We start from the raw sequence: 18,630 nt of genomic DNA, 5'->3' as shown, positions 1-18,630 counted from the left end.
GTTGATTCCTTGGAAAGGGGCGTGACCACGCTCATTTGAAAAACAGCTCGTTAGGGTTTGAGGTCTGCGGGAAAGCTTCGTTTGTTTTTAGTTAAACAAACAAACAAAAAATCCTGCAAAAAGTTTTTAATATAATACGTTGGTAGTTTTAACCGGTACCGATCAAAGGCACCTACGGCAGGGGAAACCAGTTACAGCGGTAAGTCTGACTTAAGTGGTGGTAACGTTAGTTTGAACCGATCGGGCTGCAGCGGGATACCGTTAGCGCTTCAAGCGGGCCTCGTTGTGTTGGCGAGCCGTAGCCCGCAGGCCAGCTAACCGTGTGTGAATGGCCTGTGCAGCGTCAAAAAACGGGGCTGTAACTCGTCTACACTCGAACTGATTCCTGAAAATCGAGTAAAAGAGGTCGCTAGAGCAGTAATTTAGGTCGTCGCTGGAAGCGCAAGTCCGCTTTCTGTGCAGTGCAAGTCAGATAGCATTAGCTAGCCAGTTAGCTTTCCTGGGTTCCGCTGTGAGGACGGGCAGACTGGGTTAAAACTACTTAAGTGCGTTAATGATTTGTTCGGTAATTGTCTCGTAAGTTTAGAAGTGGACACATCTTTAAATAGTTGAACGGCTTAATGTTTTTGCTCGTTTCGTCCGCATATCCTCAGAAAAGTGGGTGCCGGAGTGTTTCCCCTCCCGCCTCTGTTAGAAATGGCGCAGCGCGTGGCTGTGAATGATGCCGCTGGAGTTAAACGGACGTCCAGGGTTCGTGTGGCGGTGCGGCTGCGCCCCTACATAGGCAAGGAGGACGAAAAGGGAGAAGGACCTTGTGTCCGAGGATTAGGACCGCAAACTCTGGAGATCATCAACTGGAGGAATGCCACAGAGACTTTGCAGTATCAGTGAGTGGTGCATGTTTTTTTTCCACGCTTTCCTGTCCGTCTCCCTCACCTGCCCAGGTATTCTAGACCCCCTTTACCGTCTTAAAGTCGCTTAAAGCATCTTAACAGGCCCCGGTCTTTGCAGTAGACGGTGGTTTGGTAGCTGGTGCTGAAAATAAATTCCTCCTGTATTAAAGCCGCTGGCTCTACTTGTGCCTGCTGGAATAAATTATGGAGGAAACATTTTCTTTCTGTCTCTGTCTTGGCAGTCGTGTGCTGGAGGTTAGGGAACCAGCCTCGTGACCGGAAGGTCGCCGGTTCAATCCCCAGAGCTGACAGCACATGACTGAGGTGTCCTTGAGCAAGACACCTAACCCCCAACTGCTCCCCGGGTGCTGCGGATTGGGCTGCCCACGGCTCCGGGCAAGTGTGCTCACTGCCCCCTAGTGTGTGTCTACTCACTAGAGTGTATGTGGTGTTTCACTTCACAGATGGGTTAAATTTACCTCTCTGTCAGTGATCTAAACTAAACTGTTTTATAAGCATTTTCTCACATTCAGTCTTCTTTTTTTTTCCCGTAGGTTTGATGTTTTCCATGGAGAGCAAACAACTCAACAAGAAGTGTTTTTGTCTTCTGTGAAGCCCATTACCCCCCACATTCTTAATGGGCAGAATGCTAGCGTCTTTGCCTATGGACCCACGGGAGCTGGTATGACATCATTAAGACACTCACGTTAGGCAACGAGGCTAAGAAATAATAATAACTACAAATAAGAAGTCGACATCCCATAGATCCTCAGATATCACATGACCCAAACATACTGGACCGGACCTGTTTGTACTTTTATGTATAGCGAAAGCACAAACTGGGGATTAAAATCGGGAGAACCGCTGAGAGCTACTGAAATGTAATTTGAAACTGGCAGGTGACATGAAATTGTAAAGAGAGTGCCTTCAGCTCTCGGTCCATACGTTATGAACATCCGGCTCTTATTTGGCCGTGTTTTCTACACAGCTCCACCATTCAGGCGTCGTACTTCTAGCTCAGTGATTGGCTGTTATTTGAATCACTCGCTGAGAACATTTCTAATCTTTTTACGCTACAGGACTTGTGAATTTTTGAGTATCAAACATGTTTGATAATATCGAGAGAACCTCAGATCACTCCTTTCTCATCTCACACTACCAGATCATTTGCGCTGTCAAGACACTTCTGATCATGCCCCCAGCTAGGAAAATTGCTTCAGATCGTAAAAATTTGTCAGAAGGGGCAAATCAGGATCATGAAAATAAAGTATATCTTGTCCATATTTTTTAAGGTCAGAGATCTGGTTGTAGATAATTTTGTACTAGCCTCTAGGTTTGGATCCTCATTTTATGTCAATGGTTTTAAAGTATGTGAGCCTCTAGGTGAATAATTATCCATTTTGTCCTATATAAGTTCACTTGGTTTGTTTTCTGTTTAAAACAACGGCAGAAGTGTGGACCCGTTTTGCTTTCCAAGCTCTTTTTTTTTTTTTTAAACACCATATGTTTCCTCTATAGGAAAGACCCACACCATGCTAGGCAGTCAGGAGCATCCGGGAGTGATCCCCCGGGCAGTTCGTGAGGTATTCCAACTGGTGCGCATCCAAGAGAGAGACCAGGATGAATGGCAGTTCTCTGTGGGCATGTCATATCTAGAAATCTACAATGAAAAGGTATGCTGTTCGTAAGGCCTAGTGGACACTACACAACTTGAAAAATGTACTGCTCTCACTAAGCAGTGTTCATCACTTATGACCTGCTGTTTGGTGGATGTGGCAGTGTGCACACTCCACCGTCAAGCGCAGAAGAGGCTCACAGACTATTAGTCAACCTTTATTTAGACTCAGAAGTACATTGAGGGTGACCCTTGCAGGTTAAATAGGGATTGAAAAAACATTAATGTGAAATTTCTGAATTAAAATGAATCAAAGATGAAATGAAGATGTAAGCATTAAATGCCAATAAAAGCTGATTTTCCCCAGTTCAGTAAAAAAATTCTCTGAACCTGATGGTTGTTTTTCATTAAAGCAGGTCTGATAAATGCCACTATTTTCAGAGGGCATAGATGGGCTATAAGATGTGATATTATGTGCAATGCCTGAGTCACAAATGCATGCTTTTTAATCAACCACCATTTCTCATTTGAAAACATCGTTTGTTACTGCAGGTTTTGGATCTCTTGTCTCCAAGCTCTCAGGATCTACCAATCCGCGAAGACAAAGATAAAAACATCGTCATCCCAGGCTTGACTCACACTCCCCTCTCTTCCTTTTCGGATTTTGATGCACACTTTGTTCCAGCCAGTCTAAACCGCACCACAGCCTCCACCAAACTCAACCAACGCTCCAGTCGCAGCCACGCGATCCTTCTCATCAAGGTGCCCCTTTTCCTCATGCTTTCCTTTTTGGGCTGAGACGATAATATTGATACGGCAGTATGTTGTGTGTAAGCGCGGAGAAACGGAGTGAAGGCCATGGTTAAGGATGACAAACAAGCTTTAACGAATTTATCTCAGTTCATTTCAAGTAGCTTTGCTGAGCTGTGGCAAACATACTGAAATGTTCTTAAAATCTAGACCATATGTCGGCTAGTTAAGCGGTCATTATTTTAACAATTACAGCTTGCCTCAGCTCTGGTTTCCCCTTTTGTTGGTGTTTCTGTCTGTAGGCGTGTTCACAGAAAAAAAATGAGCTTCAGTCTAGCTTCATATTCCAGTGTTCAGCTTGTAAAAGCCTTCATGAAATCTTGTTTGAAGTTTTTTGCAGTGTTTTTCAAGGTCTTTTAGCTTTGAGTATACAAGACTGGATTTTGTTCCTGTATGGTCTTCAGTACCACAGTTCAACACACACACACACACACACACCCTTTCTAAACCGCTTCTCCCTCAGGGTCGTGTGGGGTGCTGGAGCCTGTCCCAGCGGTCGTTGGCGGGTACACCCTGGACAGGTCGCCAGTCCATCACAGGGCAGAATTAATTCAGTTCACAGTTCAGCAAATTAATTAAGCAATACTAATTCTGTAGAAAAGTCAGTAAAGGAATGCCAGTGTTCAGAAATCGCATGCTTGCTACACATTTAGTGTTTTTAGGTGAAATTGTACTAAAACGGTGGTTCTCAACTTCACTCCTGGGAACCTGCTGTTTTGTCACTGTTTTAACTGTTTCCTGCCTCAACACACCCATCAGGTAATTATGAGCTGGATCAGGTGGGTTGGAGCAGGGAATTTAAGTTGTGCAAGAGGGCGTGTCACAATTACATATTCATCTAACTATAGTTATTTGTGGTGATCGCAGTAATTTGAGATGATTGCAGTTGTCCGTTTCCCCATCAGATTGTACAAATAATATAAAGAAATAAGGCCCAGTCAACAAAATGACTCAAAATTGAGTATGTTGGGTTAAACAAACGGAAGAAGGGATAAAAAAAAAAGGAAAGCATGCGTTCATTGAGATCATGGGGAGGAGGGTTTATTGCTTGTTTTTACTCTTTGGAAAAAAAGAATAAGCTTGGCCTGACATGTTTCTGTGCAACTGAAACATTTGTATGGGAGTTTGCACCCGCCCAACATCGTGGTGCATCGGTTCGACAGAATTACCAGTGTTGGTTCCAAAGTAAACAGAAAAAGTAGAATGGCTGATTAGTCAATTTGGCCACTTTGGTACTTTTAATAGTTGAATAGAACTCCTGGGATGCAGTTGAGAACTATAAGATTAAAAAAATAATAAATGGAGCATAATTTTTATTTTTTTTTTTTCTTTCCTCCCTTCTCCCTCTCTATCCCATGAGGTGGTGAAGTCTCAGCGTATCCCTCCTCACCGACAGCAGACGGGGAAGCTCTACCTAGTGGACCTGGCCGGTTCAGAGGACAACCGGCGAACGGGTAACCAGGGTATCCGCTTAAAAGAGAGTGGCGCGATCAACTTATCCCTCTTCACCCTCAGCAAAGTGGTGGACTCTTTGAACGCTGGGGCTGCGGGCCGCGTGCCCTACAGGGACAGCAAACTCACCCGCCTGCTGCAGGATTCGCTGGGAGGCTCAGCCCATTCAGTGATGATCACAAACATTGCCCCCGAGTACAAGTTCTACTTTGATACGTTCACTGCTCTCAACTTCGCCGCCAAGTCCAAGCACATTGTTAACCGGCCGTTTGTCCGAGAGACTGTGATGGCCCCTGTGAACGGTGAGCATTTACAGTGGTTTGGGTTTAGCATACTGTGCTATTATATTAACTGTACCGTGAATATTTGACAGTATTGGTAATCTTAGTTTATTAGAACTCCTATTTTAAGGCTGCCCAATCGTGGCCTGTGTAAGGTAAGTTTCTAGCTAAATCGGTCATACTTCTTCACCCAGTGAGCAAGGCTCTAGATCAGAGGTGTCTTATCCTGAATCTGGAGAGCTATTGGAGGTACTGCCCCGGACACTTCATGTCCAACACTATTGACTATAACATTAACCTGGATCAGGTGTGTTGGGTTAGGACTGGAGCTCAACTCTACATGGCTGAAGATCTCAAAGACCAGAATTTGTCGCACCTGCTCTAGACTAATGCAGTCCCATTGTTCCAGGGATGTTCAAAATAGCATTGGGGGGGCGGGGCGGGGCGGCAGTGTTAAACTATTTTGGGGTGCTTCAGGGACGGCAAACTTGCATCTGTAGTTACATCTAACAGAGCACCGTGGAGCTAGACTCTGTCATCGTCTCTCTCATAGCGTCACATGGCTCCAGAAATGAAGAGAAATGGTTCCAGCAGCATCTGACAGTCACAGATTAAAGCTCAAATGCAAGACGCACACAAATGAGAAATGATTTTTGGATGTAAAACATTAACAAAAAACCTTATTTAATGACAATCTACAAAAAGGTTTACTTAAGCAGTCATGGTTATGACACACATGCACTATGCCATGATATATAGAATCCATCAGTAGTCTTAATTAAACCGTGATATAAATTTTTGCCTATACCACCCATTATTAACACACATTCCCATGCACTTTGTTTTCCTCACATGCACAGTCACACTACCCAACATTGGGGCAGTTGTGGGCTGGAGGTTAGGGAACTTGTGACTGGAAGGTCGCCGGTTCGATCCCCAGCACAGACAGTCAGTGACTGAGGTGTCCTTGAGCAAGACGCCTAACCCCCAACTGCTCCCCGGGCGCTGTGGATAGGGCTGCCCACCGCTCTGGCTAAATGTGCCTCCGTGTGTGTGTGTGTGTGTGCTCACTAGTGTGTCTGTGGTGTTTCACTTCATGAATGGGTTAAATGCGGAGGTGAAAGTTCCCCGTTTGTGGGATTAAAGTGTCACTTAATCGCTTATTCTTAATCTTACTTAAAATACTCTAAACATTCTGCTCCTCCAGAGTATAAAAATATACTGTTTTTTTGTTGTTGTGGTGTGTGTATGTGTGTGTGTGTGTGTGTGTGTGTGTGTGTGTGTGTGTGTGTGATTTGGTGGCCAAAGTTAATTTAGTTTGGGTAATGCAAGGCTCATGTAGCTAACAAGTAATGGAAGCAAGTTGTCGTTTAGTGTCAAACCACAGAAGCAAGTCTATTTGATAGGTTCTTGGCACAATTCCATGTAAACACCTCAGTCGTAATAGACTAATCCGTTTGAGGCCATTCGGGAATACAGTTTGAATGTGATGGGTAACACCCGTATCCAATCACATTCCCAGTTGGAAAGTTAATGTATGTTGTGTGCATCGTGTCATCTGGAAAATGTGTAATGTTCAAAATGACTGGAGCAGAAACTGGTCTGCAAAGGAGACGAAGTTTATGCTTTGAACTTTAAAAGATGGAGGTGGGACAGGTGTCCAGCTTGTATGTCTCAGAACACGTCGTCATCCTCAAGGCCTTCCAGAGGCTGCCATAATTTTAAAGCACTTAAACACAAGCATTGCTTCTAGCTGCTCGTCTCACTCTGATGGGACTTGTGATGCTTGTTGTCATGGTAACAACTACACTAAGTGGTACTCTATCTATGCATGTAATTTTATTACTTGTAGTGTGCCAGTAAAGATTTACAAAACACTAACTTTTAAACGTTCAGTTAGAAAAACAGTAACCAATCACATCAGTTATCTGTCATTCTCATATATATATATATATATATATATATATATATATATATATATATATATATGTGTATATGTATATATATGTATATATATATATATATGTATATGTACACTCACCGGCCACTTTATTAGGTACAAACACACAGCTTTTAGCCACAACTCACTGCATTTAGGCGTGTAGAGGTGGTCAAGACAACCTGCTGAAGTGCAGACCGAGCATCAGAACGGGGAAGAAAGGGGATTTAAGGGGCTTTGAACGTGGCGTGGTTGTTGGTGCCAGACGGGCTGGTCTGAGTATTTCAGAAACTGCTGATCTGCTGGGATTTTCACGCACAACCATCTCTAGGGTTTACAGAGAACGGTCCGAAAAAGAGGAAATATCCAGTGAGCGGTCAGTTGTGTGGATGAAAATGCCTTGTTGATGTGAGAGGTCAGAGGAGAACGGGCAGACTGGTTCCAGATGATAGAAAGGCAACAGTAACCCAAATAACCAACCAGAATCTCTGAGGAACGTTTCCAACACTTTGTTGAAAGTGTGGTACGAAGAATTAAGACAGTTCTGAAGGCAAAAGGGGGTCCAGCCTTTTACTAGCAAGGTGTAGCTAATAAAGTAGCTGGTGAGTGTATATATGTATAATGTATTTATATGATGTGTATGCATTTGTTTTATTTTCAGTGTTGTAGACTTTTGCTGTAGCCTTGCAGATCCACCCCAATTTTTATTTTTGTCTTTTTTCTTTTTTTTTATTGGTGTAATGATGTTTGATACAATATTTCTGGTACTTTTACATCCCCCAGAGCGGTTCCTGATACTGATATAACACTTAGGACTCTTGAGGTTCTTGCTAACTCTAGTTTGCTTGCTTGGATGAATGTACTGAAGTGCGGTCTCTCTTCTCTTGTAGGGAAGAGGGCAAGGGAGGAGCAGGAGGCTGGGGGATCAGGAGAACCCCAGAATAAGAGGTTGAATGTGGGCAAAAAAGCAGAACTGCCATCACCATTACACACACATCCACACAGGCAAGTTTGCGCCACATTAAACTGAATAACTGATCATTTATTGAATGCTCTTCTCATAGCACTTTAACAGGTCTTGGCCTTGTGTGGTAGGCCATGATTTGGTAGCTGGTGCTTAGAACAGTGTTTCCCTTTAGCGAAAACCAGGAGCTTGTTGTACCTCCTGGGTCATTGTAGGGAAGTACATGTCACATTCTCACACAGACTATTATGTTAAATTACTGCTGGCCTGAGCAACATTTTAAAGGCTTTGAAAACTGTTTACAAGCAAGTACCCGAAAGCAACGGTCAAATCTGCCCCTTAAAATCAGCGGTATTTATGTTTCATAGTTTACTGTAAATTAAATGGTATTATTGCAGTTTATATACTATAGCCAGAAGTATGTGCACATCTGACTGTACACTGTATGCATGTTCATAGCCTAGTTCATTAAGTGCTCTAGATTTGTCCTCGTTAGATACCATTCAACTATTTACAGATTTTTAGGGTAAATTTATTCAGTATGAGTTTTCCTAAATGTAAAAAGAGCAATAAATGTCAGACGTGGTCAGAGGCGAACTCAGTATTAGAAAACTCGAGAATGAAAGCAGTTTTTAAGTGTTGTTGTAATATTTATTGTTATGATTGAAAGACATTCAATCCATTGAGTGCTGTGACAGCAAGAAACTTCAAACTGGACAGGCTGGGCGGTGGTTCAGCTGAGCAAAGAAATGGGTACTACACACGGAGTTATTTGTCTTTGGGGTGATTGTGACTCCAGTCTCCAGGAGGCCTAGCTATCATAGGCTAACTATAAATGGAGAGCTGTCCTTAGTCTATATCTGTTAAATATCACCAAAAATATCACTAAAACAGGAATTGGTTTGTCAGTATCACAGTATATTGGTATAGATTACCCAGCACTATGCAAAATGTTTGGGATGGAAATTTAATTGCATCATGGAAGATTCATGGAATTCCTTTGTTTTAAAAGATATACAAACCCTCTAATAGCGAGCTGATCAAAGCCGGCAAATTAATTCGTAATTTCACTCAGGTACGAGAGGATCGAGGCTGTTTAGAGCTTTATATGTCCGTAGCAGAATTCCATAATTAATATGGAATTTGACTGGCAGCCTATGTAGTGTTAATATAACTGGATTGATATGGTCTCCATGGACTGATAGGATTTTTTTTTTTTTTAGTTCTTGTAAGGACTACAGCATAACTGAAGTGCTAGTAAATGCCTAAACAAACATTGAGAAAGCAAGACATTACAATAATCCAACCTTGAGATGAGTGAGGGCTGAGCTAGCTTTTCCACAGGATTTTCTGTTCGATAGTGTATTTCTTATGTTGGCAATATTTTGAAGGTGAAGGAAAGCTTTCTTGTAGTACTTGCATGCTTCAAGGAAGGGACAGATAGGTATTGATTGTGCCCCTAAAGTTTTTCACAGTGGTACCTGATGCATTATATTTCTAGCAGCTTCTGGACTAAGAAGAACTTCTGTTTTGTCAGGAGGAAATCACCAGACATCTAGTCTTTTATCTTTTACACAGGCCTTGTTGAAAGTTGAACTTTAGCATCGGGCTTGTCCAAAAAAAGAGATCCTAAAACAGAGCCCTGTGGGACACCTTATTTTACTCTTGTATGTACAAATGATGTACTGTTTACATTTGCAACTGATAGCAGTCAGTCAGGTAAGATCTGAATCAGTAGAGGGCTATTCCTGTGATTCCTACAAATTCCTGTAAGGATAGCATATTATTGTGAAATTCTTATTTGTAGCTTGATGGGTTATATTAAGAAATATAATTTCAGAAGAAATCAAATCTAGCTAAAAAAAAAAGCCTTCTCACAAATGTACACATTTGTATTTACCCAAATGCCCGGTTCAAGGAGGTTTTCAGCCTTAACATCAGTTGTTCTGTCTGTGTTGTCAGTTATGAGCAGACAGTCAAATTTTAGACCTTTCCTATAGGCTATTATAACCACTTTTAAACGAGCATTTTTTTTTCCTCTGTCAGAGCCCTCCTGCACAACACACTAGTCAAGGACTGTGCCCAAACTGCATGCTACAGCAGTAAATAGTATGGGAAAATAATGCGCTACCATTTTGGAAGCACATTAATTAGTGTCGCGTGTAGGTGGAGACTAACGCACTAATTTATATGTACAATATGTGATTAGCTAACACGAAGAATACATCTCTGCTACTGATGCTCAGACCCACTTATTGTCGCTTGCAGCTGTGTTATTTGATGTGTGGGGCAAAATATTAGTAAATTTTTGGTTAAGGAATTAGAATCTTAAACATGATTGTAGATTCATTGAACATAGAAGAGAATTTCACTTCCAGAAACGTTTTGTCCCTAAACTTTTGATGGGCTTTGTAAATGAGGAATATTGCTTGCTTTAGTTGTTGTGGTGTAACCTTATGCCAATTGAATGTCCCCCTCAGCCCAGCAGATTCCTCAGTGTTGGACAGACTTCTGGCTCTGGAGAAAATGATGTTGGGCTCCCCAGAGAGAGAGAGGCTCAACCTACTGAAGACTGTCGCCCAATCCCGCAGAGAGATCCAGGTCCCTGGCTATAATGAATATTCTTTAACGCTTTGATATTGTTGAATTTGTTTTACTCTGAGTTAAGGCCAAAGGCAGTGTTTGCTCATAGATCCTGTAGCAACTCAGTTGCCATATAAATTAGTATGTATATTACGGTGACAACTATCAAATTGTCCGTGTATAAATAATAATTTGATAGTAATAATAATAAATCATTATTTACAAAAGGCAAACATTGGCACAAATCCTGCATATAAAGCAGTGGCATTATTTTTATATAACAGTAGTGTGTGTGTGTGTGTGTGTGTGTGTGTGTATGTGTATGTATATATATATATATATATATATATATATATATATATATATATATATATATATATATATAAATAAATGCAAATCTGACCTTAGCTTCAAGGTAACCTATAATAACAATGTATTATGTATTACTGGTGTACCAGCTGAGCCAGTATATCCCCCACTGCTAATATATCTGTCGGTGTGTTTATACCTTTTTGTCTCACCTTTGATTTGTGCAGAAACTTAAGGAGAAGCAGAAAGAGTTGGAAGAAAAGGCAAGCATGTTGAATAAAGTGGCTGGTGGTCAGAGTGCAGTGATGGGTAAGAAAGACAGTGAAGCACCGCTCTTCAGAACAGATCTGAACCTTTTGCACAGGAAGGAGTCTACAGCAGCCAGACCTAAGAAACAGCAAGCAGTCGTCACCCCGCTACAAGGTAAGGCAGAGAAACAGAGCCCACCAAATGTTTTTGTAAAGCCAAATGCACATTAGAACACATTAGGACTGTATTTGCATAGTTCGCTGTAAAGCAGTAAATAGCTTGAAACTACTTGATCGAAACTCTTTGTGCCAAAAGCAAGTGAATGTTGGTAGGGGCAGTTAGGGGGAGTATACAGTCCTTTTCAGTAGGACTGCACGAGCATACCTTTGATTGAGTTTTGCCAGTAAACATGTCACAAACGGATATAGCTGCAAATTACATTACCCACTAACAAGCATACAGCGCATAAATAATACGCTTGCATTCATTCTGTAAATCCATTTTTAACACTTTGCACTATAAGCAAATAAAATAAAGTTGTCACTATTCAAAAAGTTGAGACAATATTATGATGTTACATTGGTGTTTGATCAGGAAACAGGAAAATGCTTATTGGATAGTCTTTACTGTTTATACTGTTGGGTAAACTTGGTGAACACTTGCATTTTATGTAATTATGTAGTCCTGCTGTATAGAACTGTTTTATGTGCTTCACTCCTTTTAAAGTAATTCTCCAGCATTCCTCGGCCTGATCTCCTTCCGCTGCATTTGTAGCATCGGGTCGATTTGCCGTGTTGGTGCAGAACAGAAAAGAATGTAAAACCTGCTGACTCAAAACGCATTCATAAGAAGTCAATGTGCAAGTGTTATTTTGCTTAGTATAGACAAGCTTGTCAGTTACTCTCCCGGGTTATCAACCTCTGCAGATTAGGTTGAAAGACTGTTGTATTGGTATCCTTTCATTCTAATAACACTGTGTATGAATTTTATAATCATTTGCCCTTTACTTTCAGTGTCTCAGGTGCAGCCCCTACAGCAGTGTGCTGTGGTTTGTAAACCATCCCAAGCATTGGGCAAGAAGAAAAAACATATCCAGAAGGTCAGTATATCTACCTACACTCTGAATCTGTATTGCCTGCAATATTGGTGAGCTCAGCGAGCAGCAGATTGTACCAGTTTTTATGCTTCCCTGTAGATTTGCCTGCTCGGACTTGGACTGCTGCTGTGCGTACAACCCCGCCGTCTCTGTCTATATTGCAGAACAGTCCTGTTTTTAGACACAATTTCCCTGCTCTGTACCACTGGGTCTCTGTCATGTGTGCTGTCCTGCTTTATTCTGTGCCCTAGTGGTTGCTCCTTTGTGCTCAGTTTGCATCAAATCCTAGTCAGAAGCCTCTGCAGTCGGTAAGCAGAAGCATAATCAGATTGTAAGATTATTATGTAAAAGTATAATGGCAAGAAAACAGTCTCATTTTAAGTGCCCATTACGATATAAAATGGGAGACTTAAAGGTTCATATTAATCAGTGGCAATAAAAGTTTGTTGTAACTTTGACTAGGTCTGTTTATTTTAATTAGCATGATTTCATCTTCTCCCTTGTCCAGATCTCAGACGGTAAGGAGAACAGTAGTAAGGAGCCCTCCAGTGGAGAGGAGGTGAACTGGGAGTCCCGACTAGACTCATCGCTACTAGAGCAGTCAAAACAAAAAATCCTCCAAACGCTCAACTCGGGCTCACTGAAAGAGCTGAAGAGCCTGCAGCTCATTGGGGATAAGAAGGCCAAACTCATTTTGGGATGGAGAGAAATCAATGGAGACTTCACCCAGGTATAGAGATAAAAGTGTAGAGTTGCAATGAACTGTTTTGAGGTAACCCAGCCATTCCATTGTTATTCTAATGACAATTTCCTTACATTAGATGGAAGACTTGAAGAAAATCGAAGGCATAACAGCAAAACGTTTCTCCTCTTTCATCAAGGTAAAATTAGTCTGAGTGAAGTGTTGTGATGGCTGGAGATGGCAGCGATGCACCCTTACTTTATCACGTCCACCGACAGTGTTAAATTAGGCTACGTTTACACAGCAGGTAAAAGTGGCCCAAATCCGATCTTTTTCCTCAAATGCGACACAGACGCGTCATTTATGCATCAGTGGCTGCGTTTACATGCAAAGATTTTTGCCAATCCGATTGAATACAATCGGATTACAGGTTCAGACTGATGTGTTTATGCTCACTCTGCTCAACAATCTGACAAATCTTTGTTTACATGCCGACTACAAGTAATCCGATGCAGAATGATCGGATGTGTGGAGCAGCACTTGGAGTAAACGTTACTATGACGGCAAACATCACATGAGGACCAGTCGGCGTGAGATGAGTTTCCAGTTGGCACGCTTGTGTTTTTAATGGCTTTAAACTGACATCAGGCTCAGAAAAACGTCCTTCACATGCCTTCCTTATAAAGGAAGACGTCGTGCTCTGAGACACATAAGCTGGACGTGAGTCCCACCGCCGTCTCCTCTGCGGACTGGTTTCTGCTCCGCCGTGTTGACCGGTATAAACCTTTCGCTGTGACACGCCGCGCATGCGCAGAACGTTCTTCCACGTTCCGATTGGAGTGTAATCGGATTCAGGCGTTTACACAGATATAATTCTTCTATTTAACGGATTATTTAGAGGTTTACCCACGTTGTTCAATCAGATAGAAATTGGAGATGTTTACATGGACGTATTCTATTCCGATTGAGCTATTAGTCGGATTATTAATGGATTATCAGGCTGCATGTAAACGTGGCTACTGTGAAGGGGGGGATAGAATTTTCTATTCTGATTTGAGACGCTTTCCTATCTGGTACTGAAATCCGATTAATGTGACTTTTACGTCAATCCAACTCGACGTTCATCATAATTTCGCTCTGCTGAGACTCAAACATTTAGACTGGATGTTTCTGTACCTAAAAAAATAGAAGAAACTTGCAGCCGCTCTGAGTTTGAAGAGGTTTCGAACGAAATGGCTGAACGTGGCCAGAGGAGCGTTTAAAGAGTGAGGACACGAACCAAAGAAAACAAAGTGGCCGTGGCTGAGTAACGTGCCCTTTTCACAGCAAACGCATTCTGGGTGATGAGCCCTGCTGGCAACCTTTGGGACTTTGTAATGTGATGCTGGCGAAGACGACACCGAAAGCTCCTGGAGCGACCGGCGTTCTCTGGCACTGTCCTCTGGACAAGCCACGTGAAGCTCTGTTCTTTTGCGCATGCGGGTCGGTTTAGGAGCTGATCTGTTCAGACTGATGTCGCATACAGATCACATGTAAAAGATAGTGTGAACAGCCAAACAAAAAAATTGTTGAGATTTGTTGAGAAAATCCGATTCGGGCCACTTTTACCTGCTGTGTAAACGTAGCCTTACTGACTGTAATAGGCTTGAGTTGACCGATGGTAGCATCGTCAGTTGCTGATATTTGTCAGTCAGGTTGGATGATTTAAATGTCAGAAAAACAAACTGTGGCTTCAAGATAAACAAAAGTGATTATATTTCTTGCACTGTTTTCTTTTAATGGTTAGTACATGTCCTAAATCAGCCCTGAATTCTACATGAATTCCAATCTAAGCGTTCACATTAAGGTCCAATCTAGTACCACATTTGAAAGTGGCTCTGGTCAGATTTGTGAACGTAACATAGAGATTTTAATTCTGTGATTTGCATCAGTTATTAAAAGGAGTGCAGTGCTACAGTAACACCAGTCTTTTTTACTTTACATGGCTAAGCTTTAGCCATCTTATTATTTTAACCTAAAGCGATTTAGTTAGTTTACAAGCTTCTGACCAGAAAGCATGTTTGAGCAGGCACAGCAGGTTTGAAAGCAGCCTATTGATGCCCTCCTTCTGATCGCATGATGCGCTGGTCATGTAGTTGAGAAGGCGATGGTGTGCTGCCCACGTTTTCACAAGCCTGTTGTAGTCATTTTTTTAGCATCTGCTGTCGTGTCGTCTCCAAGTAAGGCTGAAAACATCTGGACATTGTTTCACATGTGAGTCTTTCTTTTTACTTCTGTGTTCTTAAATTATTATTATTTTTTTCCCCTCTGATCTACAGGCCAACATTCTCAGTGCGATGGGGCAGTGATCATGCATGTTCCTGTCGAGCTGTAAGAATAATGGATCATTTAGTTTTTCTTTTTAAATAAACATTTTACTTATTGCTTTTAACTGTTCTTGTGCTACGTTTTTCTGTTCACTGGCATGCTGCTTAATAAATTGCATTACAGTCCCACCTTGTGGTTGACGGATGTATTTTGCCTGTTTTTGTTTTCTGTATATTTCAGCCTTAAACGACAATCACTAACTCAGACTGTGTGCACATCTAAATTTGTTTTGTGCTGCATGTTCTCATGTAAGCACATGATTCCAATTCTGATGGTGGTTGGTTAGTGTAATGGGTAACACTACAGCCATCTATGCTGTAGACTGGGGTTCTATCCCCCACCAGGGTAAACACCCTACACTATACCAATAAGAGTCCTTGGGCAAGACTCCTAACACCGCCTTCGCCAACTTGTGTAAAATAATCAAATTGTAAGTCGCTCTGGATAAGAGCGTCAGCCAAATGCCCTAAATGTAAATGTAATTCTGATCTGAGCTTGAGAGCTAAGTGTTATTTTGACAAGCATACTTATGGTAGTTTTCAAGGCCAGTGCCTCAATGTAGTTGTTAGAGTATCCCAACATTATTGCATTATAATAAGGAACATAGCCATGTAGTTTTGGAATGTTTTAGTTTATGTAAAGGTACATGAGCACTTAAGTACATAAATAGTTTTTTCTGTAAATTTGATGTTTATCAGACATTTCAGGACATTTATAGTCAAAATAGATTTACACATTACTTCTAATATTTTCACTTTGCTACTGAGACTTTTAACTAGCTTGATTCTGCAGCCCCAGATTCAGCTGGAAGCTTTCTGCCTCTCCTCCCCTCAGTCAAAGCAGTCCGTCAGTCACAACACTGCGTACCTACGACCCCCCAGCCCGATAAAGCAGAAAACTCCACCACACATTCGACTGAAGTTTCTGCTTGATTCATGTATGAAGACAGCGAGCGTCACAAGTGGATGTATTGTCTTAGCTAATTAGCTGATGTAAGAATAGCTATGAACTCTTCAGACACGGTTTCCTATAAAGCCTTTCCTGGTTAGTATGCTGTAGCCCCACCCTGATGGGCAGTCAGCTCAGAAACTGATTTTGAATGTTTATTTTGAGCCTAACGTTACACAGGAGTACATTTTAAATGAAAATATTTAAACAGAAATGGCCAAAAATGTCTGGTTCCATTCAATAAAGTTATCATTCTGGAGATAAGAGGTTTAGTTCTGACAACTAATGTGTGTGTGTGTGTATGTGTGTATGTGTGTGTATATATATATATATATATATATATATATATATAGATGAGCCAATGGATTGGAATGCGATATCGTAAAAACTCCTGTATGTGTCCCAATATGTTTGTCCAAATAATGTATATATCTGTAACCCTGAATTTTGTGTAGTCAATTGTACATTTATTACAATTAAATAAACAGTATGCATATTATATTTTATGAAAGTTTTGGTAAATAATATAAATCATGGCCCACTCAGGGTTGCATAACTGACTTACTATAGCAAGCCACATCACGTACTTTGGTGCACTCCACTTCACATGATCAAAAGATACCCAACCAACTCATTGAAGGCACGTCTTGAGCTGAAATCTGGGAAAAATCGCTGCTCGACTCTGATGATGTGGTCTTGGAAGATGCAAATAAATTTGACCTATGAGTGGAATCAGCTGTTGAGTGTTCCATGTTGCTTGTTAACCAAACAGCTGCTACTCACTCCGTCGTAGCGGTCCAACTCAAGCCTGTTACAGTCAGACCAATTACCAATAACCGATTAAGAGCTTGACGGTGACCACTCACAGACATGCATACAGAAACTGGTCTAAACTGAACCATTTCACCAAGGTTTGCTGGTCCACACCAGCCTGTGCACAGGTAAAGCACTCAGCCCCTTTCTGAGTGCCCTGAAATTAGTCATGAGCCATGTTTTCAGAACATGCACAAAACAGCTAGTGGATGTCGGTGTACCACTAATGATGAACACAGGAACTGCAGCTTCACTTTAAACTTGACTGCATAGACAGTTCGTTCCTCACCTGCCATCACAAAAGCCATCCCCTGCCCTTTGTGGCTGTGGTTGCTCTAATATTGACATTGCAGTTACCTACCTGTGCACCACAGCACACCAGCTGTCCTCCTTTGTCTTTCACATAGCTCACCAGGGAGTCAACCTCCTGGGACTTGCCCTCTTTACAGCTTAGGGCACTTCTCTGAGGGATCAGAGTAGGTCTGCTGTAGACCAAGTAATGACCACTGTGCAACAAAAATGACTGATGGTGTTTGATGGACTAGGCAGTCTGACAGTGTTTTACTCACCGGCCCCAGGTCAACCCACCTGAAGTCCCAATCGTTCAACCACTCAGATGTCTACCCCAGTCTTGCCTTCTGGATAAAGAGTGTTACTTTCTGTCATATAGCATGCAGCTTTTTCTTGCTTTCTGCCCTCTAGATGAGCACGCATCACTGTGATGATGTTGCATATAAATGCATTAATGATGGTGTTGGGATGAATGATCACTTGACTGCTTGCATTAGTAATAAACAAACCACTGAGGTAACATGAGGCTGAAATTGGGTCTGGGTTTGATTCCCCGGCCGGGTGACCAGGGTCCTCTCTGTGTGGAGTTTGCATGTTCTCCCCTTGTCTGCGTGGGATTCCTCCCACAGTCCAAAGACATGCAGTCAGGCCGATTGGACATGCTAAACTGCCCCTAGGTGTGAGTGACTGTCTGTCTGCCCTGTGATGGACTGGTGACCTGTCCAGGGTGTATCCTGCTTTCTGCCCGATGACCGCTGGGATAGGCTCCAGCACCCCCCCCCCCCCCGCGATGCAATGCAAACAACGTCGCCTATCTTGCAGCTAACAAAAAGGCAAAGAGAAAGATTTAAGACAATCAATAATTTGGAGACGACAGGTCTTATTTGCATTCATAAGCACTTTAGCTGGTTTCCTGCAGAGGTGGACGAAGTACACAAATCATGTACTTGAGTTAAAGTAGAGACACCAAAGGTAAAATATTACTCTTCAAATGTACTTAAGTATAAAGTAAAAGTACTAAAAGAGTAATTCTGGCTCTGATGTCCTGTTATCATTTTTATAACCAGACTGGCTTTATGAACTCATTTCAGGTGAAAGTCCTCCAGCGTCTCTCTTGGTAAACCAGTCTTTTAATAGAACGTCATTAATTAGTGACGCTGACGTCTATTAAAATGATCAGAAGCACAAAACACTGAAGGTAAACAGTTTCCATCAGGGAGAACCGAGTGGCTCTGAAATCACTTTTTACACAAAAGCAAAGTTTCAGTTTCAGATGACTTTGTAAATTAGTTACAAGCTGAATAAAAACTGGCTTTAAACTCAGGATCACAGATAAGT

General features: G+C 41.8%; 1 protein-coding gene across 4 annotated transcripts; it reads left to right on the top strand.

Annotated features, from left to right (window-relative positions):
* The first annotated feature begins 26 nt into the window (after positions 1–26).
* On the top strand, positions 27–15,368 carry kif22 (kinesin family member 22). Of its 4 annotated transcripts, none has more exons than XM_017704486.2 (13): positions 27–199; positions 654–887; positions 1,448–1,575; positions 2,412–2,566; positions 3,061–3,270; positions 4,679–5,072; positions 7,881–7,995; positions 10,435–10,555; positions 11,074–11,269; positions 12,109–12,194; positions 12,700–12,921; positions 13,013–13,072; positions 15,192–15,368. In XM_017704486.2, the coding sequence occupies exons 2-13, from the start codon at positions 697–699 to the stop codon at positions 15,219–15,221; spliced, it is 1,908 nt and encodes a 635-aa protein (XP_017559975.1). In that variant the 5' UTR covers positions 27–199; positions 654–696; the 3' UTR covers positions 15,222–15,368. The 4 variants fall into 4 exon arrangements, with proteins under 4 accessions (XP_017559975.1, XP_017559978.1, XP_017559977.1 ...); XM_017704489.2 differs by lacking the exons at positions 13,013–13,072; positions 15,192–15,368 and adding exons at positions 12,291–12,319; positions 12,443–12,499 and having other exon boundaries at positions 12,700–12,886; XM_017704487.2 differs by lacking the exon at positions 27–199 and adding an exon at positions 317–545.
* The last annotated feature ends 3,262 nt before the right edge of the window (positions 15,369–18,630 follow it).

This window comes from Pygocentrus nattereri, chromosome 13 (assembly GCF_015220715.1).
Source record: "Pygocentrus nattereri isolate fPygNat1 chromosome 13, fPygNat1.pri, whole genome shotgun sequence".
Lineage (NCBI taxonomy): Eukaryota > Metazoa > Chordata > Actinopteri > Characiformes > Serrasalmidae > Pygocentrus > Pygocentrus nattereri.
Note: the sequence above shows the minus strand (reverse complement) of the source record. Positions and strands in the feature narration are given on the sequence as shown.

Bases quoted from the DNA above. Each gene is read 5' to 3' on its own strand.
- kif22 (XM_017704486.2), top strand. From the start codon at position 697: ATGGCGCAGCGCGTGGCTGTGAATGATGCCGCTGGAGTTAAACGGACG. The intron at 12,922-13,012 runs GTATAGAGATAA...TCCTTACATTAG, and splicing joins TCAATGGAGACTTCACCCAG to ATGGAAGACTTGAAGAAAAT. The intron at 13,073-15,191 runs GTAAAATTAGTC...TCTGATCTACAG, and splicing joins GTTTCTCCTCTTTCATCAAG to GCCAACATTCTCAGTGCGAT.